Genomic DNA, 21,929 nt, shown 5'->3' with positions numbered 1-21,929 from the left:
ATACTGCTAAGGACTTACATTACATTACCCCCAGATAATACAGTATTAAGAAAAATCTCCAGTTCTAGCCATAAAAGTCTTGGTTGGCTGTGGTCGAAAAGTTTCACAGGAGCTTGCTGGCTTGTGAGAGCGCAGTTTTAAAGAGCATGATGGACAGTCCACAAAAATCTGTTTAAGGTCATGTATTTTAATTACATAAATATGTATGCTAGTGTGCCATTGCCCTTTGAATGTCATTGTGAGGCACGGTAACTCAATGAGACTGAGAGTTTTATTGCTGATACCCAAATCTAATGTATCATTTGATTGTAAGGAATGATACCCAAGGGGCTGACAGCACTGCCTGAGCCTTGCACAGGGGCTTTAAAGTATCTTTTATGAGATTAATCTGTGAATAAAACTAGCCTTGAGTATCTCAACTGTAATAATCCCAGACTCATACCGTGTCTTGCTCTTTGGCCAGTGCCCCCAGACTGCCTCTCTCTGGCTGCTTCTGAACGACGTGTTGAGTAAGAACTGCAGCACTGGCAGCAACCAGCGTTCTGGCTGCACATATATTGTATATAATTAAAGGAAAAAGCAGAGGTATTCTGCCCATGCTCATAAACTGTCCACCCCATACCCAAGGCATGTCATTCACAACCTTAATTCTATCAGTCTCAGCAAGAACTACCCTGTACTGTCTCCCACACAAAGATGGTTGCAATGTCCTAAAAGCACCAGTTTAGGTGGTAGTTCTGTGCCCAGAAAACTTGAGGTCCTTAAAGCAACCTAAAGAAGCCTTTATTGCAAACAGTAGCTAGTTCTGTAAGTACCAACGCCTGAATTCATGGCCACATGGAACAGGATGACAGGGTAATTCCACTCTGTAGGAAGGAAAGCAGTTTAGGTCGAGCTGCACTCTGCCTGCAAGTCCGAGAACTGTTGAACATTGTTTCAGGGAAGCTCTCATAAAGGCCGCTGGAGATGCGGATGTGTGACAAATGGATTTGGCTCCATGAATCCGTTGGCTAAAACTCCTACGTATGGCACGAACAGCGACAGATGCTATTACAGCATATGAATTGTCATAGCAGAAAGGGAGGAGCTGGCAGGACGTACAGACGCTGGGCAAGGACCGCATTCCTGCTTCCCCAGTGGTGTGCCTGGCAGATCTCTGTGCTCTAGTGTTTCAGCTTTCAAAGGGAGCTTTTGGAAAAAGGCTGTGGAATAGCCACTCAGTTTCCACTTGACAGAAAGCAGCAGTTCAGGCTCCCTCACTGTAGATTCTCTTTAGGGAACAGCCCTAGAAATGAATCAGGGAAAGGCGCAGCACAAAATAAGCTGCTGTTTCAACCGGCAGAATGCAGAATATACTTGTGTTGGGCTATTTCTGTCTGTCTTGTAAAGGAATAATTCCCGTCATTTTCAATCATTATTCCAAGTAACACAATCTGATGTCATTTTTCAGCACTAGCAGAGGAGAAACCTCTATTTAAACCTTCTAAACAATCGTCGGTAACTAGAGGAAGCGGTAACAAAGCTAAACAAATATGCCAGATACCCAAATGAACTTGCTATCTGATCCAAAGTACTAATTCTGACGGGTTCTCTTAGTGGCAAAGTTCCAAGCCCAGCAATAGCGGCAGCCCCTGTGTACCTGGAGCAGCCACCGTCCTGCAGCGCAGCGCAGCGCACAGCCGGCCGCAGCAACAGCCCCCGCCAGCCCGGGCGGGCCGCTCTGCCAGCCTGCTGCAGTGCTTCTCTATGGTTTGTTTAGCTTTGCAGATCGCTCAACTTTTATTCAGCTGAGCACTCTTCTATAGTGAATTTAAGCTTGTAGATAATTTACAAGGTTTTCTTAGTTACCACTGTCACTGACATCTTGGAAAAAGCTGGGCTGCTCTGGTCATGTCCACACAGCTCTTACTTATTTAGATTGAGTGCTAGGCAGTACTTTCTATACGCTTTACCTAGGAAATCAACTCAAACCTCTGTGGAGAGCTGTGATTTTTTTACTCTATAGAAAGCTGCTACTAGTGTAATTCAACACAAGCAAACATCTCTGCAAACATCTGCATTTCATCCAATACAAGTGGGAAGCGGAATGCTTGATGGTTTAGTGGATTTTTTTGTTTGTCATTTTTGTTTCTAATTAATCTGTCTTTATTCCTCTGCTAATAAGTTAGGTCACGGAGCTACATCTATCTTCTTGCATAACTTGAACAGCATAGGCGCTGCCATGCCATGGGAAGCCAATGTTTTCTGTGCTGCACTGTTTTATGCAGTTGTTTCTTTAGTGGTCATTATCAAAGAATGAACAACATGAATGAGCCATCAGAAGTTACAAGCTTTGAAGCTCTCGATAACAACTGGTCTTAACTAAAAGCCAGAACTTCAGCTTCACCAGCAGCAGTAATACGGACAAGAAAGCAACATTTCATGTAGTACCTACAGAGAGACTCCTACTGATCACCACCACATGAAAGGACACCAAAGGGAATATGTGTGAGACTTTAGTTTTGCGAGGTTAATACATTATCTACTTGAATCGGGGAAAAAACAGAAGAAAGAACACAGGACACTAAGAAGTTAAAAAAAAAAGTCCCCCTGATTTAATTGGAAAGCATCACTTGGCTGGCTTCCTCAGCAATGCTTGGAAGCCATCCCAACTCTTTATATATTTAGAAATGATATAATTCAAGTCATAAATTATTTCTTAATAAGCAAGAGTTCTCCCAAAGTATGTGATTTAAGCCTGCACAGCTTGTGACAACTGGGGCTGTTCACTTTGTGCTTCATACATTTAGAAACTTTTATGACAGCAATAATTTTTCCACTGTATATTTGAGAAGTAACGTATCCCAATAAATGCATTTGGTAGCCTATGGCTTTGGACAGTAGGTAATAAATGCTGAAACAATTATTACTATTCATCCTATGGTGCCACAGAGATGAAATAACAATATCATTAGGGAAATCTACATAAGCATATGCAAGACTAGATCTGATTAAGAGGCAGTCGTTACACTGCTGAAAGACTATAAAAATCCAGTCTTGCTGTGTTGGCATTAAGATCATTAAGCCTGAAAAATTCCCCAAGAAAATTTTGAAATAAATGTGTGGATATACATATTTATATTATATACATATTTATATACACACAGGTTTTGTTGTTGTTTGTTTGTGGTTTTGTTGTTTTTCTCAAAAGGACACTAAGTCTACAAGACCAAAGTCAATATCGACTCTGTTAGTTGGAAGGGGAGCGGGGAGCTGGATTCCCTATTGTACGACTGGAACAACTCGGTGTTTCAACCCAAATCTCTCAGCAAAGCTAATGCAGACAGCAGGCACAGGAAGAACGGGCTGTCTGGCAGCCTGGGAGGCAGACAGGAAATCATATGGAATTCTAACCAAGAAACATGCATTTCCAACAGTATTTCAGTTAACATTTTCCATCAAAACAGCTTAATAGGAACATTTTCAGCTTATATGAATGCTAGGGATAACCCATAGTTTATGAATCGCCCTGGTTTTACTTGCATAAGTAAATACCGCCATAATACTTAAGTCTCTCTATGTCCTGAGCGATTACTATTCTTCCATCAACCTATAGAAACGAATGTGTGAGTTGCGCTGCCTCCCTCGGTGTGGAACGTACCGGTGTGCCCGTGCACGCCAGGCGATTTAGCTTCTTATTTTAAAGAAGAGCAAATAGTTTCAGAGGCTGGATCTGCACCTTGGGACAGCAAATATAGGAAAGACCACAAACTCTTTTTTGATTTAGGGTTTATGTTTTTCTATGACTTCAGTGCAAATTTCAGCAGTGCTCTGACTCATCTTTGGGATATTATTCAATATGGCTATTAAATGTTAGATTGCATGAACCAGGGTATCTTAGAGTTTAGGACACGTTTGGAAAGATACAAGAAGAGAAGGAATGTATTTCTTTGTAATCTTAATTTTTTTCTTTTATCATCTGTTCATTCTACTCAGAACATACCTTATAAAATGACAAAGACATTTACATGAATACATTTAAGCAAGGCTTGGCTGCAAAACCCCTGGATGTTAAAGCGGCATGTTTTGATTAGTTTAAACTTGCTTTGGATTTAAAAAAGTAACAACTAGTGCTGAAAAGCAGCGAGGTGCCAAGGCTGGCAAGCAGAGTCCCCTGGGCCACCAGCCATTCTAATCAGGGTAGTGCTGAAAAGCGCTGCTTTGGGAGCTGTTCTCTGGCAATGGAGAAAGAAACGGCTTTTCATTCATTTTCCTCCCACTTCAGTGGCTTAGTTGGGACTAACTGAGTAGAATAGGCTCATTATTGTACCTGTTCAAAGGATAAGGATTTTGTGCTTCATACATTTTTACACGGAGGTGGCTTTGCTGGTGTTACCAACCTCTCGCAGTTAGTTAGAACTTCAAAAGGGTCACTTTGCTCTGCTTACCACCTAGATCACACAGCTCAGTTCTGTACGTGTCAATTAAGGGAGAGCAAACCAAACAGCTTTACTCTCTGGAACTCATTCATTAGCTGTGCCACAAGGTGACGTTGCAAACTCCGCGAGGAATCAGAGGACACTCTTCCCACTGAATCTTTTAAAGATTCCCCATAAACGTGTCTGTTAGTGTGAAATCTAGCTAAGCCTTTTCTCCTCCCCAAGTAAACATTAAATCTGAAACATTAAGCCAAGAGCGGCGATCTTAAGCCGCAGTTCCAAAAACACGGCAAAAGGCAGCAATTAGAACTAACTGACACTTTGGGAATTGCTACAGCTACAAAACGCTTTTGCTGGAAAACACCACACTCTATATTGCATGAAAAAGAGCAACGTAGTTGGGACAGGGAAGCAATGCCCATTCCGAACTCGGTGTTTTAGCTCCGTGCATCCCAAGGGTGGCATTTCCAAGCCTGTCCCCATGCCGACAGTTCTGTACCCGCTACTGACCGGGGGGACAGAGGCTCCTCCGCTGTGCCCGTGTCCCGGGGGTACAACCGTGCAGAGAACTCCCCGTTTGCCAGATGGGGTGCAGGCATCGCACCTCACCTGAGGTAGCCAAGGAAGTGGTGCTTACGGCCACGAGGAGATGCTTCGGAAAGACATGCTCAAGACTAAGAAACAGCAAAATTGACCAGTTGACCTTCAGAAGTAGCAGAATTTTTGTTCCTAAGCACATTTTTTGGCAGAACTGTAGAGCTGTGTATTATTCTATCACCATTAATGAGATATAAAGGCAGCAGTTCTGCTGGCATCTGAGACAGCGAGATGGCAACAGCGCACAGGCTGTGCTACGTTTCTTTCTCTTAATATCAGGCCGGGCAGCTCACATGTTTCTATCTAGAGACTGTTGTGACTGCTCTGTTCAGAGGTGACAATCCTGCGTTATCCCGGACATTCAGCTGAGTGCTTGCAGCACATGTGTAGGGAACAGCACAAATAAACCCAGCCCACGTGCACTCAGGGATGCCCTCAGGGAGACCTGAGGGCATCCATCCTCCCATTCTGAGTGATAATATCAGTGGCTGAATGCTGCCCGCTCTGGTTTTGTTTAACTCATTTGAAGTATTTTTTTCCCCACTAAAAGTTTAAACATTTCTTTAGTGACTTTTTTGGTCCTCATGCCTTTTGCCTTTTCAGTGTCAGCTTTGCTGTTGTTAAATACTTTTCCAGCACTTTCAGGCTGAGAACAGGACGTTGATTTCACCCCGCACCACCAGTCAAGGTTTCGCAGAGCGCCAATGCTGGTGTGCGGCAGCCAGTTCAGTACAGCACATGTACTTCTCTGCTGAAGAAGGAGGGAAAAACCCCTCAGAGAACCGAAGCCTCACGAGGGACAGCACCTTCTACATACCCATGTTTATCACTGAGGCTCATCCTTCCAGGGTTTTCTTTAGGTAGAACAAAAGCAGTGATCTTTAAGTTTTTCCTTTGGAAATTCATTCCTGACTCCAAATAGGTGCAATATCATATAACGAGGATACAAACATATATATATATATATATATATATATATATTTAAAAAACCCAAAACACACAACACATGCCTCAGAATAATGAAACAGGCCTCCTAAGAATTGTCTTTTCCATTTCATTACTTTTTTTAGCATCTTTTCTGTTTCTGCTTTCCTGATATAAAGAGATGCACTTCGGGTGAGCTTCTACACCATGGGTGGTTACGGCTGCCCCTGTTAAACTGTTATTAGACACCACCTGATGACAGAGCAGCATCCCTGTGACCAGGATACTCCTCCTAGCACGATATGTTTTGCAATATGTATACACAACGTGAACAAGAGTATGAAACCAGATTATCTCCATTAGCATTTATTCTCTATCGGAACTTTCACTAAGATGTTATTTATGCTTCGTGGGTCATTGGTGTGAAAATACTGGTGCCATGCTTAGCATTTTAGTTTAAGCACATAACAAGGAAATTGTCATTTGCAGTCTAGTTTCTCCTCCCTTTTTCCCAGTGTAACCTCATTTTTTCTTTCATTACTGTAAGACAGCAAGACACTCACTTTTGACAGCTATTATTCACGCTGATCTTGAACAAAGGAGGAACACAACTGACCTGCAAACCCACCCGAGTTCTTTATCCTTCCTCAGGAAATATTCTGTTGCTTTTACTGTAAGACTCAGCTTAAACTTTCAGTAGGTTATACTAAGGTTTTCTTGGTTTAAAAGTTATTCATTTTTACTCAAAAAAAGCTGGATAAACATCAGTCGGTCTTTATGACGGAATTTCAGAGAATGACTATGGAGAGCACAGCAGGTGGTTCAGTTCATGCGGAACAGACACACACACCAGTCTGTTTGTCCCTGGGGATGGAAGCATCCCAGGCTCCCTCCTTAGCATTCCATGCATCCTGACCAAATGCTTGAACAAGGCTGCAGATGAGCAGTGTGGAGCAGGTGACACGAAGGATGTATTAAAGTCCAAATCGGGATTCATCTTGAAGGAAAACAGGGTTACAGATCGCATCTGAGGTACAAGGCAACATGTGCTTTCTCCCTAGCAATAAATCCCCAATCAGGCACACAGAAACTTGTAAGAGATGGAGAGTGTGATGAATCCCAGCTGCACTGACCACTGTTCATTTTTCCATTGTTCAGGAGTTTTCCATTTAGAATCTGACTTGGCCATCTCCCCAGCAGCTAACCCTTCTCCAGAGGCAGGGGATGAGGGAGGAACACAAAACACAACAAAAAACCAAAACCAACAACACAAAAAACCCCCAAAAAGTCAAGGATTCCACACAGCCTAATATTCTGCAACTGTATAGTTTTTTTTAATGACTGGGCAAACAGTAGAGCATTGTTTTAAACAATAAGTGGACATTCTTCTAGTTTTTTTTGGTCCTCATGCCTTTTGCCTTTTCAGTGTCAGCTTTGCTGTTGTTAAATACTTTTCCAGCACTTTCAGGCTGAGAACAGGACGTTGATTTCACCCCGCACCACCAGTCAAGGTGTCGCAGAGCGCCAATGCTGGTGTGCGGCAGCCAGTTCAGTACAGCACATGTACTTCTCTGCTGAAGAAGGAGGGAAAAACCCCTCTAAACTCCAAGGCAAAGGAACTCGCTCACTTGCTCGTCAGCCAGGATAAGCAGATGACACCTTAAAATATTTTTTTCATTGAAGATGCATTCTGCAATAGCAATTCTGATGGTTATAATCAAACAGGGTTTTTTTTTCAGCAAGGCCATAGTAATATTATCTATTAGAAGTCACTAAAGAAATGTTTAAACTTTTAGTGGGGAAAAAAATACTTCAAATGAGTTAAACAAAACCAGAGCGGGCAGCATTCAGCCACTGATATTATCACTCAGAATGGGAGGATGGATGCCCTCAGGTCTTTTATGGACTTGCACAAGCAACATTCCCATCTGGTGTTACCTCCCTCTTGTAAAGCTGCAGCACAAAACATCAGCTATTTGGAGTTAGGCAAAACAAAACCGTCTGCTTCAAGCGGTGATGACATTGTCAGTGCCACGTTTGTGCGAGCAGAGCCAGGACCTGCATCCCGTCATCTGTGGCAGCAAGCGAAGCAGCTGAACACGCGGGTGGGAGAGGCTGATCCTGTCCCCAGGCAGCAGCAGGCACCGCGCAAACAGCGAGGGACGCGCCACGGGGGCACGGGACGCGCCACGGGGGCACGGGACGCGCCGCAGCCAGGAGCCAGACCGAGGGTCACGAGTGTGACAAATCATGAATTAGTCTGGAGTATTTTCTTTCCCCAAAGGCTTCACAATTCGCAGTTACTCTCCCAGATTTTTTTTTTGTCCTCTCCCAGACATTCTCAGACTAGAAATTAAAATTGTGGAGCGCACTTAGTGATGCCTTAGATGCCTTCACAAATCCAGGCTTTCACATCCGCATAGCAAATCTAAACTGTTTAAATACATAGACATCGGTAGCGTCACATACCTTGTAAATAATGATGCTGTGACATATGCAGTATTATAACTAAGCGTTGGTTGGTTGGTTTTGGTGTTTGGAGGGGGGAGATTGTTTGTTTGCTTGGTTTTGTATGGTTGGGTGTTTTTTAAGAACATCAGTTGCAGGGTAGGCCACGCATTAACCTCCCTTAAGCTGCTACTAAACCCTCCAATTGCAGCAGGTTTGGCATCCTTTATAACTACACCACATTCCTGCTGCTCCAGGTCTGTTGCAGCCATAGCTGTCCCTATTTGTTGGCCACCAAACAGCAGGTCCAGATGTGTTATAACCTGTAAGCCCCCATCTTCCACAGCCCTGTGACCAGTAGCTGATCTGTAAGCACTAACCAGCACCTTTAAAATATTTTCTTCAAGCTGACTCCCCCAAAAACATAACAAGCAAACAAAAACTGAGACAATAGGCTATGCATAAGGTTAATTAAACTCTCTTAATAGTTTTAAATATATTACAATCAGTCCGTAGTGTCTACTCCTGACTTGGAAGAGTTAACTGCTATTAGACACTTCTTGCTACGATTGTCCTCTGCGTCTTCCCCTCATTTGACTTTATTGTCTAGTTTAAACAGTTTGGAAGCACGGCTGGAGTTAATTGGGAAATTAACAGCTCCCCTGGCGTTTTATTTAGGGACCCATTTGCTTTTCCAGATGTACCTGACCTCTGCTGTTGTTTTGTTTCCCTCTTATCTATCACCTTCTTTCTTCAAAATCTAGTGGTCAGCAAGCAAATAGCAAGGTAATAAAACAACAGCACATGATGTTCGTTTAAAAAACAATCTCCTTTGTTTGCCAGATATGCAGATGCCATTTGCTTAAATCAATCCCAAGCTCAACCAGCCCAAATTTCCCCTCCACCTCCCTTCCCTTGGCTTTTTCTCACTTACACGCACTGTTCAGGTACCGCTGCCCATCCGGCGGTTGCACTTTGTCAGTGTCCCCAGGGCATTTTGAGCAAAGGAGCCTAAGGAGTGCTGGCAGTGGGGACTTTAGTTTATTTTCGAAAAACAAGACAAGAGCCCAGAATGAATTGCAACTTTGCTTTCAATCTCTGCCCATCTGTGGGACGCGGTGGGTTCTTTTGGGTATATCTGAGCGGTGTGCTGGAGGATGGCAAGGAGAACCGTGTGCTCTGCAGGGGTACTGGCACCCGAGCTGCTGCCCCCCATCCTCTCCCTCAGCCAAGCGCAGCTGGGGACCCACTGGCCCAGCAGCAGCTTTGCACCTTCTGCAGCTGCAGCCTATGGTGTGGTCTCGGCGAGTCTAGTCACCTTGACCTGCTTTAGCAGAAATACTCTTTCCCCCTGTATTCTTCCAGCCTCATATTAAGCTACAGAGAAATGCTATCTTGGAGTTCCATAGCATCTTTAGACCACTTATCCTTGCTTTCTCGTGGAATTTTGTACATCCCTAGAGAATAGGCATGGTTATTTATCATACCGATCTTTAATATATTAGAGTCAAAAATAGAATTACTCTATGCAGAAGGCAAGGACATTCCATCTGTGGAGAAAGAGCGGTGTACTGCAACAGCAAGCGGCTTCAAGGCACAAAAATAAACCTTCAGTTTTCTTCCTGAGGGCATGAGAAACGGGAAAAAAAGAATAAATCGGTGAACCAGTAGCCTGTTTCTTAGCTGCACGTTATTTAAAGCACACACATCACACAGAGGCCTTGTTTAATATTTAAGACTGATATTGCCAGGCTTTACTAACAGCATATTATTATGTTCCTACTGGGAACGATTGGCTCCTGCATGCTAAAGAGATCGCCGTGGAAGGAATAGAAAGCGTTTGCGCTATAGAAGCACAGGAAAATCTGCACCTCCTGTTAACCAGGAGTGATGACTGTGATAACTACCAAGCCCAGAAAAGCAGCATTACCCCCATGGCCCTTCTGTTTCCCTCACCCTACCAGGGGAAGGTGTGAAAGAACACACAGAAAAGCTCACGCATCCTGATCAAGAACCCAAGTCATTTGTGAAATTGGACTCGGCTCCCCCAGGAGCTGCAAACGTCACAGCGCTCGGTGAGCACAGAGGAGGCAGCTGCTCCCGGCGCCAAATCCCCCACCGGTACCGCAGAACACAGCCGGGGCTGGAACAGGGATCTGCCTCCGGGCCACTGCGAGGAAGCACTAAAGCACAGATAAAACAGGCAGAAAACACCAGCTATAGAGTTGTACGCTGTTGGTCCTGGCTCCGTTTTCTCCATGTGGTTTGGGGGCTTTTTGTTTGCTTTCAAGAGGCAAGGGGAGAGATGAAGTTTTTACTACATTCCTGGAGCAAGAAAGGTTGTATGTACTGAAACCAGAATGTCTCAGCAGCCTGAAGTGAGATGGTCCTACCTGCTGCTTCCAGCACGTGTAGCTGAATCCCCCATAGACAACACAGGCTGTATTTTCTATTATTCAGTGCTTGCAGTTTTTTTCTCTTCAAGTTTTTGCTCAAACCAGAATCTACCAGTTTGGAAACTGATCATAAAGCAACACCACAAGCAAGTTCTACAAATCACCTACAAAGAGCAGTCGCTACAATAATTGCATCTGGGTAAAAGTAGTATAGCTGCAAGACCTGGAAAGGTTTCTCATGGCTTGGAAGAGTCTCAGTGGCAAATGATACTCTAGCAAGAAAATCCTTTTTTTCTAGATAATTGTTACTTCTGTGTGGAAGAACACGATGGCTGAGTCCTTTTAAAGAAACCTATGAGGCTTTTTCCCTAACAAGATAATTAGTTTACCATTCGTTATATGCCTGATGCTCCACCAGAGACCAAGTCCCATCTAAGCAATGAGCAGTTTCTTAGCACATATCAAAGAGCTCATTGCTGTCCTGTTGTGAAAATTACATGGCCAGACATAAAAACAAGCATAATTTTCCTATAGAGATCCTATTCATCTAGTTAGACATTTTTCCACAAAGTCACCGTGTTACCTTATTTTTAAATATGATGTCTTTTAAAAGAAGGTGTAGGAAATGTGGTAATTGTGGAAAAGAAAAAGGAAACTAAACAAAATGTTTCAGAGGCTGAAGTTAAACTCTTCAACAGTCGCTGCCCAGGACGTTATATAACATGTATTGGGGGGCGGGCGACAGTTTGAAGGCCAAAAATATCCTGGCCAATTCAAGATGTCCCCATTGTCACCAAGGTGCTATCTGCTGGGTTTTGCGAGCTATTCATGTTTGCCCAAGATCCTGCTGTAGCGTTTTGGATACATCAGCACACCTTGCCACTCAAAGACTCTGTTTTGACCCCAGCTAGCAGTTAAAGAAAAATCCACTACCATGATCATAAATATCCATTTTGAAATACAGGAACAGGATCAACAGGTAATTGCAACCAATCGCCCTGCATTCCCACTCCTTAAAGATGTGACCAGGCCACACCTTGGTCTATTATGGCTCAATCTATTGCAAATTCCTCCCTCATCAAACCTTTGCTGCCAATGCACAAGCGTTTTGTCTTTCAGTGTCAGCCAGAGTTAAACCAGCATTTTCTGGAGTAGGGATGTTCAGTCTTCTCAACGCATTTTGCACTTGCTATCAACATAACGGGCTGACATTGAAAGACTTTGAACCTGTTTATAAAACACAGTGGTCAGTTTACCAAAACCTTTTTTAGTTGTATAGTAAAGCTTAAAAAAATAACCCAAACACCACTGTATGTTGCTATCTCTCCTGGCAGGCAGACTTACTCATTTCTATAACAACTGAGCACTTCCAGATAAGAGCAAAGCCTTGTGCATAATCTGCATGTACCTCCGGGTGCTGCATAAGCAAACTCCGCGTTGTTTGTGCTGGCCAGCAGAGCCAGAAGTGAACCAGATGTGTTTGCTGCCCTGGCAGAGCTTCCCTGTGTGCTGCAAACCGCGGGGCTCAAAGTTTAAACCGAACACTTGAAAGTCACTCTTCAAAGATGCCATTCCCTGCGCTGCAGCCCGGCTCAGGTTTTGGTTCTGATATATCTTATCAGATTAAAGAAAAAGGAAGAGCTCTGGTAGCCAGTTTCAGAGGTAGGTGACTTTGCTGAGCACCAAGCTGGCGCTTGGCAGGCCAGGCCCAAGGGCTGCGTCCTTAGCAAAGCTGTGCAGGTTGGATTTCTGGTGCAGGGACACAATGCATGGAAATGGTCCTCACCGAGTGGTTTCCTCTCTCACAAGCTGGCTGAGAGTTTTAAGGACATAACCAAGTATAATGTCGAATTCACAACGTCAAATAGTAGCCGTACAAAATCCCAGTGTCGTGTCAGCTCTGCCATGTAACCAGGGCAGCTCTTGCGGAGGTTTCCACACCGTGAGCCAGTTTCAGCCACGGGCCAGCGCTGTTATCCAGACATGGCCCACCAGCTACCGCTTTTAGGCAGCGGAGAAGAACACAGCACTGTGGTTGCATTCCCAGGCAGCTCCTGGAGGCAGCTCAGCCAGCCCCTTTTTTGGCAGCTCCAGCAGAGCTGATGGGAACAGCAGCCGAACTGCTCTCCCCGGCTATCCCCATTGCGTTAGCCGGGCAGGGACAGCCTTTAGCTGCCCCCTGCACTTCTCCTCTTCACGGGGGTTCCCCAGCCCACCACCCCTGCCAGGTACCCAACGGCACACCCCAGTATGCAGCAAACGTATATTATTAGGAAAGCAAATACCAAATACAAGCCAGCTGCTGAAATAAGACTGTCATTAGGAATCTCCAGTTGCTAGATTCCCAGACAGTGCTCGTATAAAGCACTGAATGGAAAAACGGTCTTTCTCTTTTTTCCATTCAGTCATATTCCCTCTGCCACCTCCAGCATGTCCAAGTTTTGCCTTCAGATGTTTGGATGCCGGTACGTTCTCCCAGGATCATATAATTATCAGTCTGTAGTCTCCTGCTCCACTACAGAAATGAGCAACCCTTTTATGTTCATAGTAACAATTTAAAAGTGTTAAAAGTTTGAGCACTGGGCCCCTGCTGCTTACACATGTTTAAATTGGCCCTCCCTGAAAGCTGATATGTTCCATCTGGTCTATTGGATTTCTTGGCTTAAAGTTACTGGAAACACTGAATGTTTCTCCTGCAGTAATCCCGTAGCTGTCCAAGAGCAATACGCACACTCGCAGCTCGCTCCTGCCTGCTGGTACCAAAATACCGTGCAAGAGTGATTTTAGTGCACTTTTCCTCCTGCCTGCTTTTAGAGCTATTTTGAAATCCTGAGTTCTGCCATTCACATCTCTAATCAATCTCATAGCACAAAAGCAGCACTTGAAGGATAAATAAAACACACAAGCTTGCAGCTCATTACCTCTAAACATTTTGTCTGAATACCACAAATTAAGCAACTGGAGTTTTTTGTTGTTTTTCTACATTTTCCTTTACAAATCAGCACCAGCTTATTCTTGTCCTTACAGCTTTATGTAACAGCTTCATAAGGTTTCCTGCTTTTATTTCCTCAAAAGTTATTTATGCTTTATTAACTATTTATGTCAAGAAAGAGAGACATTGCAGGTAACTGCAGGTCATAATAAAACAAGCTGTCAGCCCAGTAAATTATGAAACCATCAACAACACCGGATTAACCATTCAGATAACCACTGCTCATTTAACCCCTGCAAGAGCTTTATGGTACAGCTGCCTCATTCCTTTTCATCAGCAACCCCAGGCTCAGGGCAGGTATGTCACCAGGTTAAATACACAGACGCATTCAAAGTGGGTCACACAGATCATTGAAACTGCACATTCCTACAACAATTTTCACAACCCAGGTATGTGACCTTGTCCCAGACCCCGAGAGCATCCCTGTCCCCCGGCTGAGCCCATCTCCACAAGCCTGAGCAGCTGCTGGCAGCTGGAGGGCTGCCCACACCTCCAGCAGCTTTGCTGACTCCCAAAAGCCTGGTTTTTGCTGCAGTGGCTACAGTGCGTTTGAAAATTGAGGATTCAGGAGTATTAAAAATATTTCAGCTTCTTCATCATCTTCACTTCCCTATGTACTTCCCTCTTGTTAAGATTCAGCCCTTTCCTTGCTTACAGTACAGACGTAAGAACCTTTTCCAACCCCACCAGCTCCATTCCTGCCAGGCCACGGACCGCACTAGGCTCCTATGACTTCTTCAAGGGTTTAGCTCAGTGCTTTAATTTACAGCAGCTCCACTCACCTCCCTTGGATGCTCAGCAACCACCACACACATTGCTTGGCAGTGGCTTGAACACACAGCCCCCCACACCCTTGGAGCGAGTGTAACAGCCAGGGGACAAAGGCACCCAGCTCCCAGCACCCTCCACTGCAGACCAGGTGAAGCCAATGATTGAGGTAATTAATTAACTATAATAGTACCAGCTGCAGCAGGCACTGCAGTAACAACTCCCAGTAGCAGCCATAACTCCATGGGTATGACAAAACCAAAGTAGCTGCATGTCCCCTTCTCTCTTAGCAAGCCTGCTAACTAACACCAGGCAAACTCCACAGAGACTCTGCAGAGTAACTCCTACTCTATCCATTTTATCCTGTGGAGCAGCACCCCCGCACAGCTCCCCCAACACACCTCTCAGCCATGTGCCAGGGGACAAAATACCCCGGCTGCGAAACTTTATGGAGACTTTGACTAAGAAGTGGCTAACGGGGAGGGGAGTGGATTCGTGTGCGTGGGGGCTGTGTCCACACCCACGACTGCTCTCAGAAAACACCAGCCGTGCTCTCTGCTGGCCGTACTGGGAGCGTGTTCTGCTTCACTGGTTCTGCCGTGTGCTCTGCACAGAGTAGCTGAATGGATGTTTACATGAAAACAGCATTGCTGAGCATTTAGTTCTAATCATTTTGTACTTGGTACAGCCATCTGGAATCAAAATACTTCGAGAACATTACAGATGCTCTTGCATTTTAGTCTCAAAAACTCTTAAAATACAAAACTCTTACATCCACTCCCTAGAGTTGCCAACTTTTTCCACACTTCTGTTATTAAGCAACTCTGTTATTAAGCAATCCTGTTATTAAGTTTAGTGGACGTGAGGCATCTTTGCCATGCTCAGTACCGTGTGCCAGGAGCTGGATTGGTGCTGGGGACGTGGGGGCCTCTCCCCGTCCCGACCCACAGGAGCCGCCGCCGTGGGGCACAGTGAGTGGCATGTTTGGAGGATGGAAGATCGCCATGGGATCGATCCCGCTGCATGGGGCTTTTTGAATAGCTTTTATTATAGACGGCTCTCTAGATGACAGAGAGAAAGGGAGAAAGCAGATCTGAAGGCAGAACTGGTCCTTACTTTAGTAAAAGCGAAGATGTCAGGCGTTCTGCTATGAAAGCTAATCATTACCCAGCAGAGCGCTGTGCTCAGAGAATGGCTTTTCCTTTTTAGCTTTGGTATAATGTTCCTGAAAGCTAATAGCATCCATAATGTTGCTGCTGATTTGTTTTGCTGTATGAAAGAAAGCTGAAAATAGAATTGCTGTATGTAGGAGGCAAAGATGTGTTTGTGTAACGAGCAATGTGCTGCAGTAAGAAAAGACTGCCATGGCAAACCTACATTCCCTGTAAGGCCCAAATTCAGTCATGTGGCTAATGGCTCGTGACCTCTGAAAGGCGAAGTGTCGCCTTGGTGTGTGCTCTGCGTGGTTTTGGACGCAGGGATCTGAACGATCATAACTTGGAGCACCAGCCATGCCCGAGCTTGTCCTGTGTCCCCACCAAGCACAGCCCTTCCCCACCGGCACCTCTGTCCCTGGCAGAGAGCATGTGGCACTCGCGGTGCTGAAACTGATTACCAGCTCTTGCAGATATTGCAATAGCACAGAGCAGCACAAATCGTGAAAGGAGGTCGGGGAAAGAAACATCCACAAAGTGTTTGGATCTGTCTGGTTCCTGAGGACTGAGCACTCGTGGCTGGGACAGCTCAGGCCCTAGGGATGCCGGAGACACAGGAGCACCAAGGGGTGAAGGGGACACAGCAGCGATAGGAGACATGGAACAGGTCCAGAGAAAAGCAAGAGATATGAGAGGAGGAGGAGTATAAAGCATCAGGGCCTGGTAAAGGAAATCATAGAGGAGAGGGGAGCACAGGTTCTAGAGGAAAGTTCAGCAGCTCCAGTGTAATAACAAATTTATTGATTTTACTTTTAGAAAGATGAGGAGCTCAGTCTCATGCTGTTAAACAGCAGATCCCACACATGGGACTTGCCGTGGAAAAACGCTCCAGCCTTAGCGTTCAGCTAAAGCTCAGCTGGATGCTCTCTGGCCGTGCTGCTCCTCGCTGGGAGCTGCCTTATCCTCATTCGAGGTACCGAACCCAGGGGGAGGAAACCCATCCTTGGATCGTACAAATAGCAAACGCGCACTACAGAAACGGACACTGCTATTAATCTTCCATTTTACTGTGTCAAAACCACATAATTATTCATAACTGGTACTATTTATGTACCCACATACTCCTAAGTGAAAGAATGCTTTCATCCTGGTTTTATCATTTCTAAATTAAATCACAGTTTTTCTATTTCCTCCGTCCAGCAGCTCAGCCCCACAATTTTCTCTCCAAATGACAGGCAATCCTTTTAAGCTCATTGAATTATTTTTTCCAGGTGGTGGTTCAGTTGAAATTAAATGTTAGTCTATCATATTGCTCACTAGTACAGCCGTAGCACACAAAGAAGGACAACTTTAATACTCCGGCTAACTCGAAAAACAGGGTTTAAACAAGTGGCTGTTTAAATTCAGAGTGTTCTTTTTAATCTCTTGGTGGTTTGCTTCACTCCCCTGGTGTTAAACTGGATGTTTATTTCATAGGAAATCTTTCCATTTCCTTTACTCTGTCCACATAGTGCCAGTTAAAAAACAACTTCAACGTGAAAAACGAAGGAAGGTCAAATTAATCTCTGCTAATGATCAAAGAAGCTCATTGGATAAAGTCCAGCAGGAGCAGCCACCTGGGCCAGGTGCTGTGCTGAGGGCGACCTGCACATCTGGGGGAAAATAAACAGCCCAAGGGGTTTATTTGATGAATGTAGAGCGAATAGCAGAGGTATCTTCAGCTGGCAGGAACGGCATGCACTGAAGTACCAATGTTTTACAAAAATCACATTCTATAATTTTGCAAATAGGTAACACACAGGAAAGGCATCATCCGCAGAGATCAAGGCAAAATAAATCCGCATTTCTGAATTTGTTTTATTAGCCCTTATCTGAGCTGGTGCTCAGTCTAACCGTGGAACAACAGTGCCTCCCAATGGCCAGCAGGATAATTCTTTCAGGTTCCTGTATCTGTCAGTATCTCATTGTGCTCATCTCCAATAGCTTATTTATTATTTCGACCACAACATCTCAACGGATCTCTCTGCCAAGAAAGCTTTAATATTGAGCTTTAAAATGAAAAGACTAGCAAAGAACCAGCAGAGAGGTGCCCTACCAGGGTATTCTGTTCTTAATGTGTAAGCAAGAAACCTCAGCGACAGCAAGAGCTGAACCGTGGATGTCCAAGATCCCAACACCTGGAAATATAGTGTTGGGAGTGTTCCCATTACTACAATCACGACTGCACGTAATGATCAGTGATACAGATAACATCTCCATTGCTGCAATCACAACTGTATGTAATGATCGGTGATACAGATAACGTCTCCATCACTGCAATCACGACCCTATGTAATGATCGGTGATACAGATAACGTCTCAGTTCAGCACATAGGCACTGCTTAACAAACTGTGGAAATTGTTCACCAAATAAAATTAACATTTTCCCTCTTCTCTGCTATCTCAAAACAGGTCCCGACTGTTTCAGTTCCAAGAATCTTGCCCTGCAAGCCCAGAAAAAGATCCTGAGCAAAATGGCATCCAAAACCATGGCTAACATGCTGATCGATGACACTAGCAGCGAGATCTTTGATGAGCTGTACAAAGTAACAAAGGAACACACAAGAAACAAAAAGGAAGCCCATAAAATAATGAAGGACCTGATTAAAGTGGCAATAAAAATCGGGATCCTCTATCGAAATAATCAGTTCAACCAAGAAGAGCTGGAAATCGTGGACAAGTTCAGGAAGAAGCTGAACCAAACTGCCATGACAATCGTCAGCTTCTACGAGGTAGAATACACTTTTGATAGAAACGTTCTTGCAGAACTTCTGAATGAATGTAAAGACCTGGTGCATGAACTAGTAGGTCGACACCTGACCCCGAGATCCCACGGCCGCATCAACCACGTCTTCAATCACTTTGCGGACGTGGAGTTTCTAACCGCCCTGTACAGCCTCGATGGGGATTGCCGGCCGTACCTCAAAAAGATCTGCGATGGCATCAACAAACTACTTGATGAGAAGGTCCTTTGAAGCTGCACTCGAAACCAAGAAACCAACCAAAAACTCTCTAGAACTGGCCACTCTTCATGAGCCCCGGTGAGCGAGCTCGCTCCCTTCCCCCCGGCCTCCCACCCCCGTGTCCAGCGCGGGCCACAACGTGCTCACCGGGCTCGTGATGATGCGGAAAACCCAAATCAGAAAACTATTAATGTTAATGTTCTGTTCAGATAATTCAATCTTTTCCAAGGAGGGGAGTGAGCAAGGCTGCTGATACATATTGTTCAGAAACAGATTGCTACACGCCGTGATCTTACTAGCTTCGTGTTCAAGGCTGAACACATGGAGAGAAAGTAAACTCAAATGCATGGCTATGTACAAATAGACAGGTGAAGGCGAACAAGCAAAGCATGGAATTTACCCCCAGGCTGCCCTTGGTGCGTATGTTGTTTTTTATTTCCATAATGGCCAAAAAAGCTTAGACAGAAGGTAGGGCTGGCATGGATTAAGCTCACTCCTTTCAAAGGGATCGGGAATCAATATCAGAAGCCATCTCTGATTTTTTCATAGTATTTAAGCCTAATAGGAAAACAACAAATAATGCAAACTCAGTAGAAGTGGGAGAAAATTGGAAGAGCTGCTCTATGAAGCGGTAGATTCATTAGAGTTTTGTTTTATACATGCTAATAACAGAGAGAAGGTTCCGTTTGATTCTTGAAAAGCAGCTCGGCGGTTCAGGCTCAAAGGTGACCAGAAAACCAGGCAAAACCTGTCAGTTCCCCACGCTCAGGGTTTGTGCACTTGGTGCCACCAGCTGAGTCCAGGTTGTGCTGCTCTTTGTGCTTTTCCCTTTGCCCGCCAGAACAAAACAGCCTTTGGAAAGGCGCATGTGAAGAGGAGCACAACTGAGACACGAACCGACGATTACAGCCTCATCCTCAAAATATTCAGCCTAGATAAAACTCTCAGTTTAACATGTCCGCGATGTTAATTTGTGCCTATGGTAACACAGAGATGTGATTAAAAAAGAACCTCATGGGCTACACTTGCAGTGCCATCTGAGTATAGAGTATCCACAGCGGTCTTAGGAGAAGTGCCATAGGGACTCGGGTGAGCTCTGTCTGTCTGCTGACCCTCAGTGTCATGGACACAGCACACAATCCCAATATCCGGAGGTAACACCTTCCATATCACATATATTATAATACAGAAATGCATGTACTTGAAAACAGACAAAGAAAACACATTTGAAAGCCATTCCTCTCTAAGGCAGACTTCCAGTGCTGATCACCTATTATTTAGGATAAGAAAAGTGTTTCTCATTTAAATTCTTAAATGCTACAGTGGCAGAGAAAACTGCTCAAGTTTTATTCTTCTTCTGTCTTGACCCCAGAATAACTATATTGTCTCTTTTGCAACAACAATTTGGTTATCACACCTTTATACATTAGAGAATACACACACTCAGGTCACGGATTCGCCAGGGTTGTGCTAGATACGTTTCTATATGTTCCCAGGAGAAACTCATTTTGGAGCGCGGTAAAAACAGCAGCACAAGACATTACCAGAGCAGTTTGTAAAGATGCAATTTTCCTCACGTGTTTCCTTTCACTATAAAAAGTATATTTAGTAGCAATGAAGGTGAACAATTCCTCTGCAGCACAGGGATGAAATACCGACCTCCGGGGCTGCACGTTCAGACACTTGCAGAGCCATATTTATATGCACCATTAGCTGCATTCTTTTCCACGCATGCATTTGTCAATTGATGCTTTTGAACAGTATTTATTGTACCAAACACTCCTGTCCCGGCGCACACGTCGGATTCTGTGTTTGTTTCACTTGTGGCAAACAAACTTCTTTTTTCAAAGCCAGAGCAGAGATTATTCACCATCCGAGATGCCCAAAGGAAAGGGATATCCCGTATCCGCGACTTCCTTCTTGTGTGTTGCAAGTATCAATATTCAGATTCTGGTATTTTAGAGAAAACAGCTGAACATCTGTTGTTCTATTTATAAATCTGAGTAGCCTTAAGGAAAGAGAATGTTTTCAAGTATTTCCCATACTTGCATATCCTGTATATTCGTTGTTTACTTTTGTACTCGTAGCTTGGTATGTAACAACATTGCTGAAATACGGGCAATGTTCAGGTCACCTTAAGTATATGATGTATTATCATATTTGTGGATTAAAAATGTGTGATTACTGCCCTTTCTGTTTCCTTTTGATTTACTTGTTTCCACCATCCAATTTAAACTGAAATCAAGCGGTAAGGGGAGGGAATTTGTGTGACATAAGTTGGGTCACCTTCACCTTTTCCAATCTTAATGCTCTTTGATGAGCAGATTTGTGAAGGGAGGGGGCAGGTAGATGGTGCCAAATCGCTGCCCCGAACACGGAGAGGCTGGAACCTCCCGGAATGTTTTAACGGCAACCATACATTCTGTCCTCATGCCCAGAACAGACCAACTGTTTTGGCTGGAAGCGCTCAGGATTTGCAAACACCTCACACCGCAATGATACTGGAGGCAATCGGGGATCAGCGCCAGGAGAAAACTGCCGACTACCTTCAAATGAAAGTTTAAAGCAATCTTGCTAAGTGGTGCTTTGAGCCACGCTGCTGGTACAGCACCGCTGCCACGTTCATTGTGTGAGTCACATCATGGCAGGACACTATATTCTTTGCTTCATCACTGCCAACTTTGCATTAAGAGAAAAATGTTCAAGAAACTCCCAAGGGAGTGTCCATCCCGGCATCTTAATGCAATTGTACATGTACCACGGAACATGGAATCTTATTTGTGTTAGGGAAATGTTCTCACAGAAAGGCACATAAATAGCTGACCCTGAAGAGAACCGAAAGGTTAAGCACGACTAACTCTCATCCCAGGAACAGAAATGCAAAAGCAAGTCTCAACTGGATGACCTGAGCAGGTCTAGTTCCATTTTCACATACTTTGATGCATACCTCAACAACAGACAATGACAATGCACAGCCTTACCTACACAGAAAAGATAATACAGCTTTTTATGCTGAAAAACTACTTGTTGGACTCTCCAGGCCATAACTACCTTTCCAATATTCAGAAGCCATCAGGCAAGGTCATTGATGAGTTATTTGCAGGTACAGGAAAACCGCAGGGCAGTGCCATCCGCTGCACAAGCTTATTCTCTCAGGCCCCTACAGGATGAGAAGGGGTTGGGAATATCTAGCAGAGAGTAATATAACACAACAGGAGATTGATCTATGT

The 21,929-nt window shown here is 44.4% G+C and overlaps 1 protein-coding gene across 1 annotated transcript in view; it reads left to right on the top strand.

Annotated features, from left to right (window-relative positions):
- Positions 1 to 18,711, top strand: part of TNFAIP8L3 (TNF alpha induced protein 8 like 3) — a gene marked incomplete at its 3' end in the record, with an annotated part of 38,149 nt that extends 19,438 nt beyond the window's left edge. Inside the window, exon 2 of the mRNA XM_080351427.1 lies at positions 18,149 to 18,711. Coding sequence (XP_080207553.1) covers positions 18,149 to 18,711 — 563 coding nt within the window. The remainder of the gene's footprint in view (positions 1 to 18,148) is intronic.
- Between the last annotated feature and the right edge of the window lie 3,218 nt (positions 18,712 to 21,929).

This window comes from Nesoenas mayeri (assembly GCF_963082525.1).
Source record: "Nesoenas mayeri genome assembly, chromosome: 11".
Lineage (NCBI taxonomy): Eukaryota > Metazoa > Chordata > Aves > Columbiformes > Columbidae > Nesoenas > Nesoenas mayeri.
Note: the sequence above shows the minus strand (reverse complement) of the source record. Positions and strands in the feature narration are given on the sequence as shown.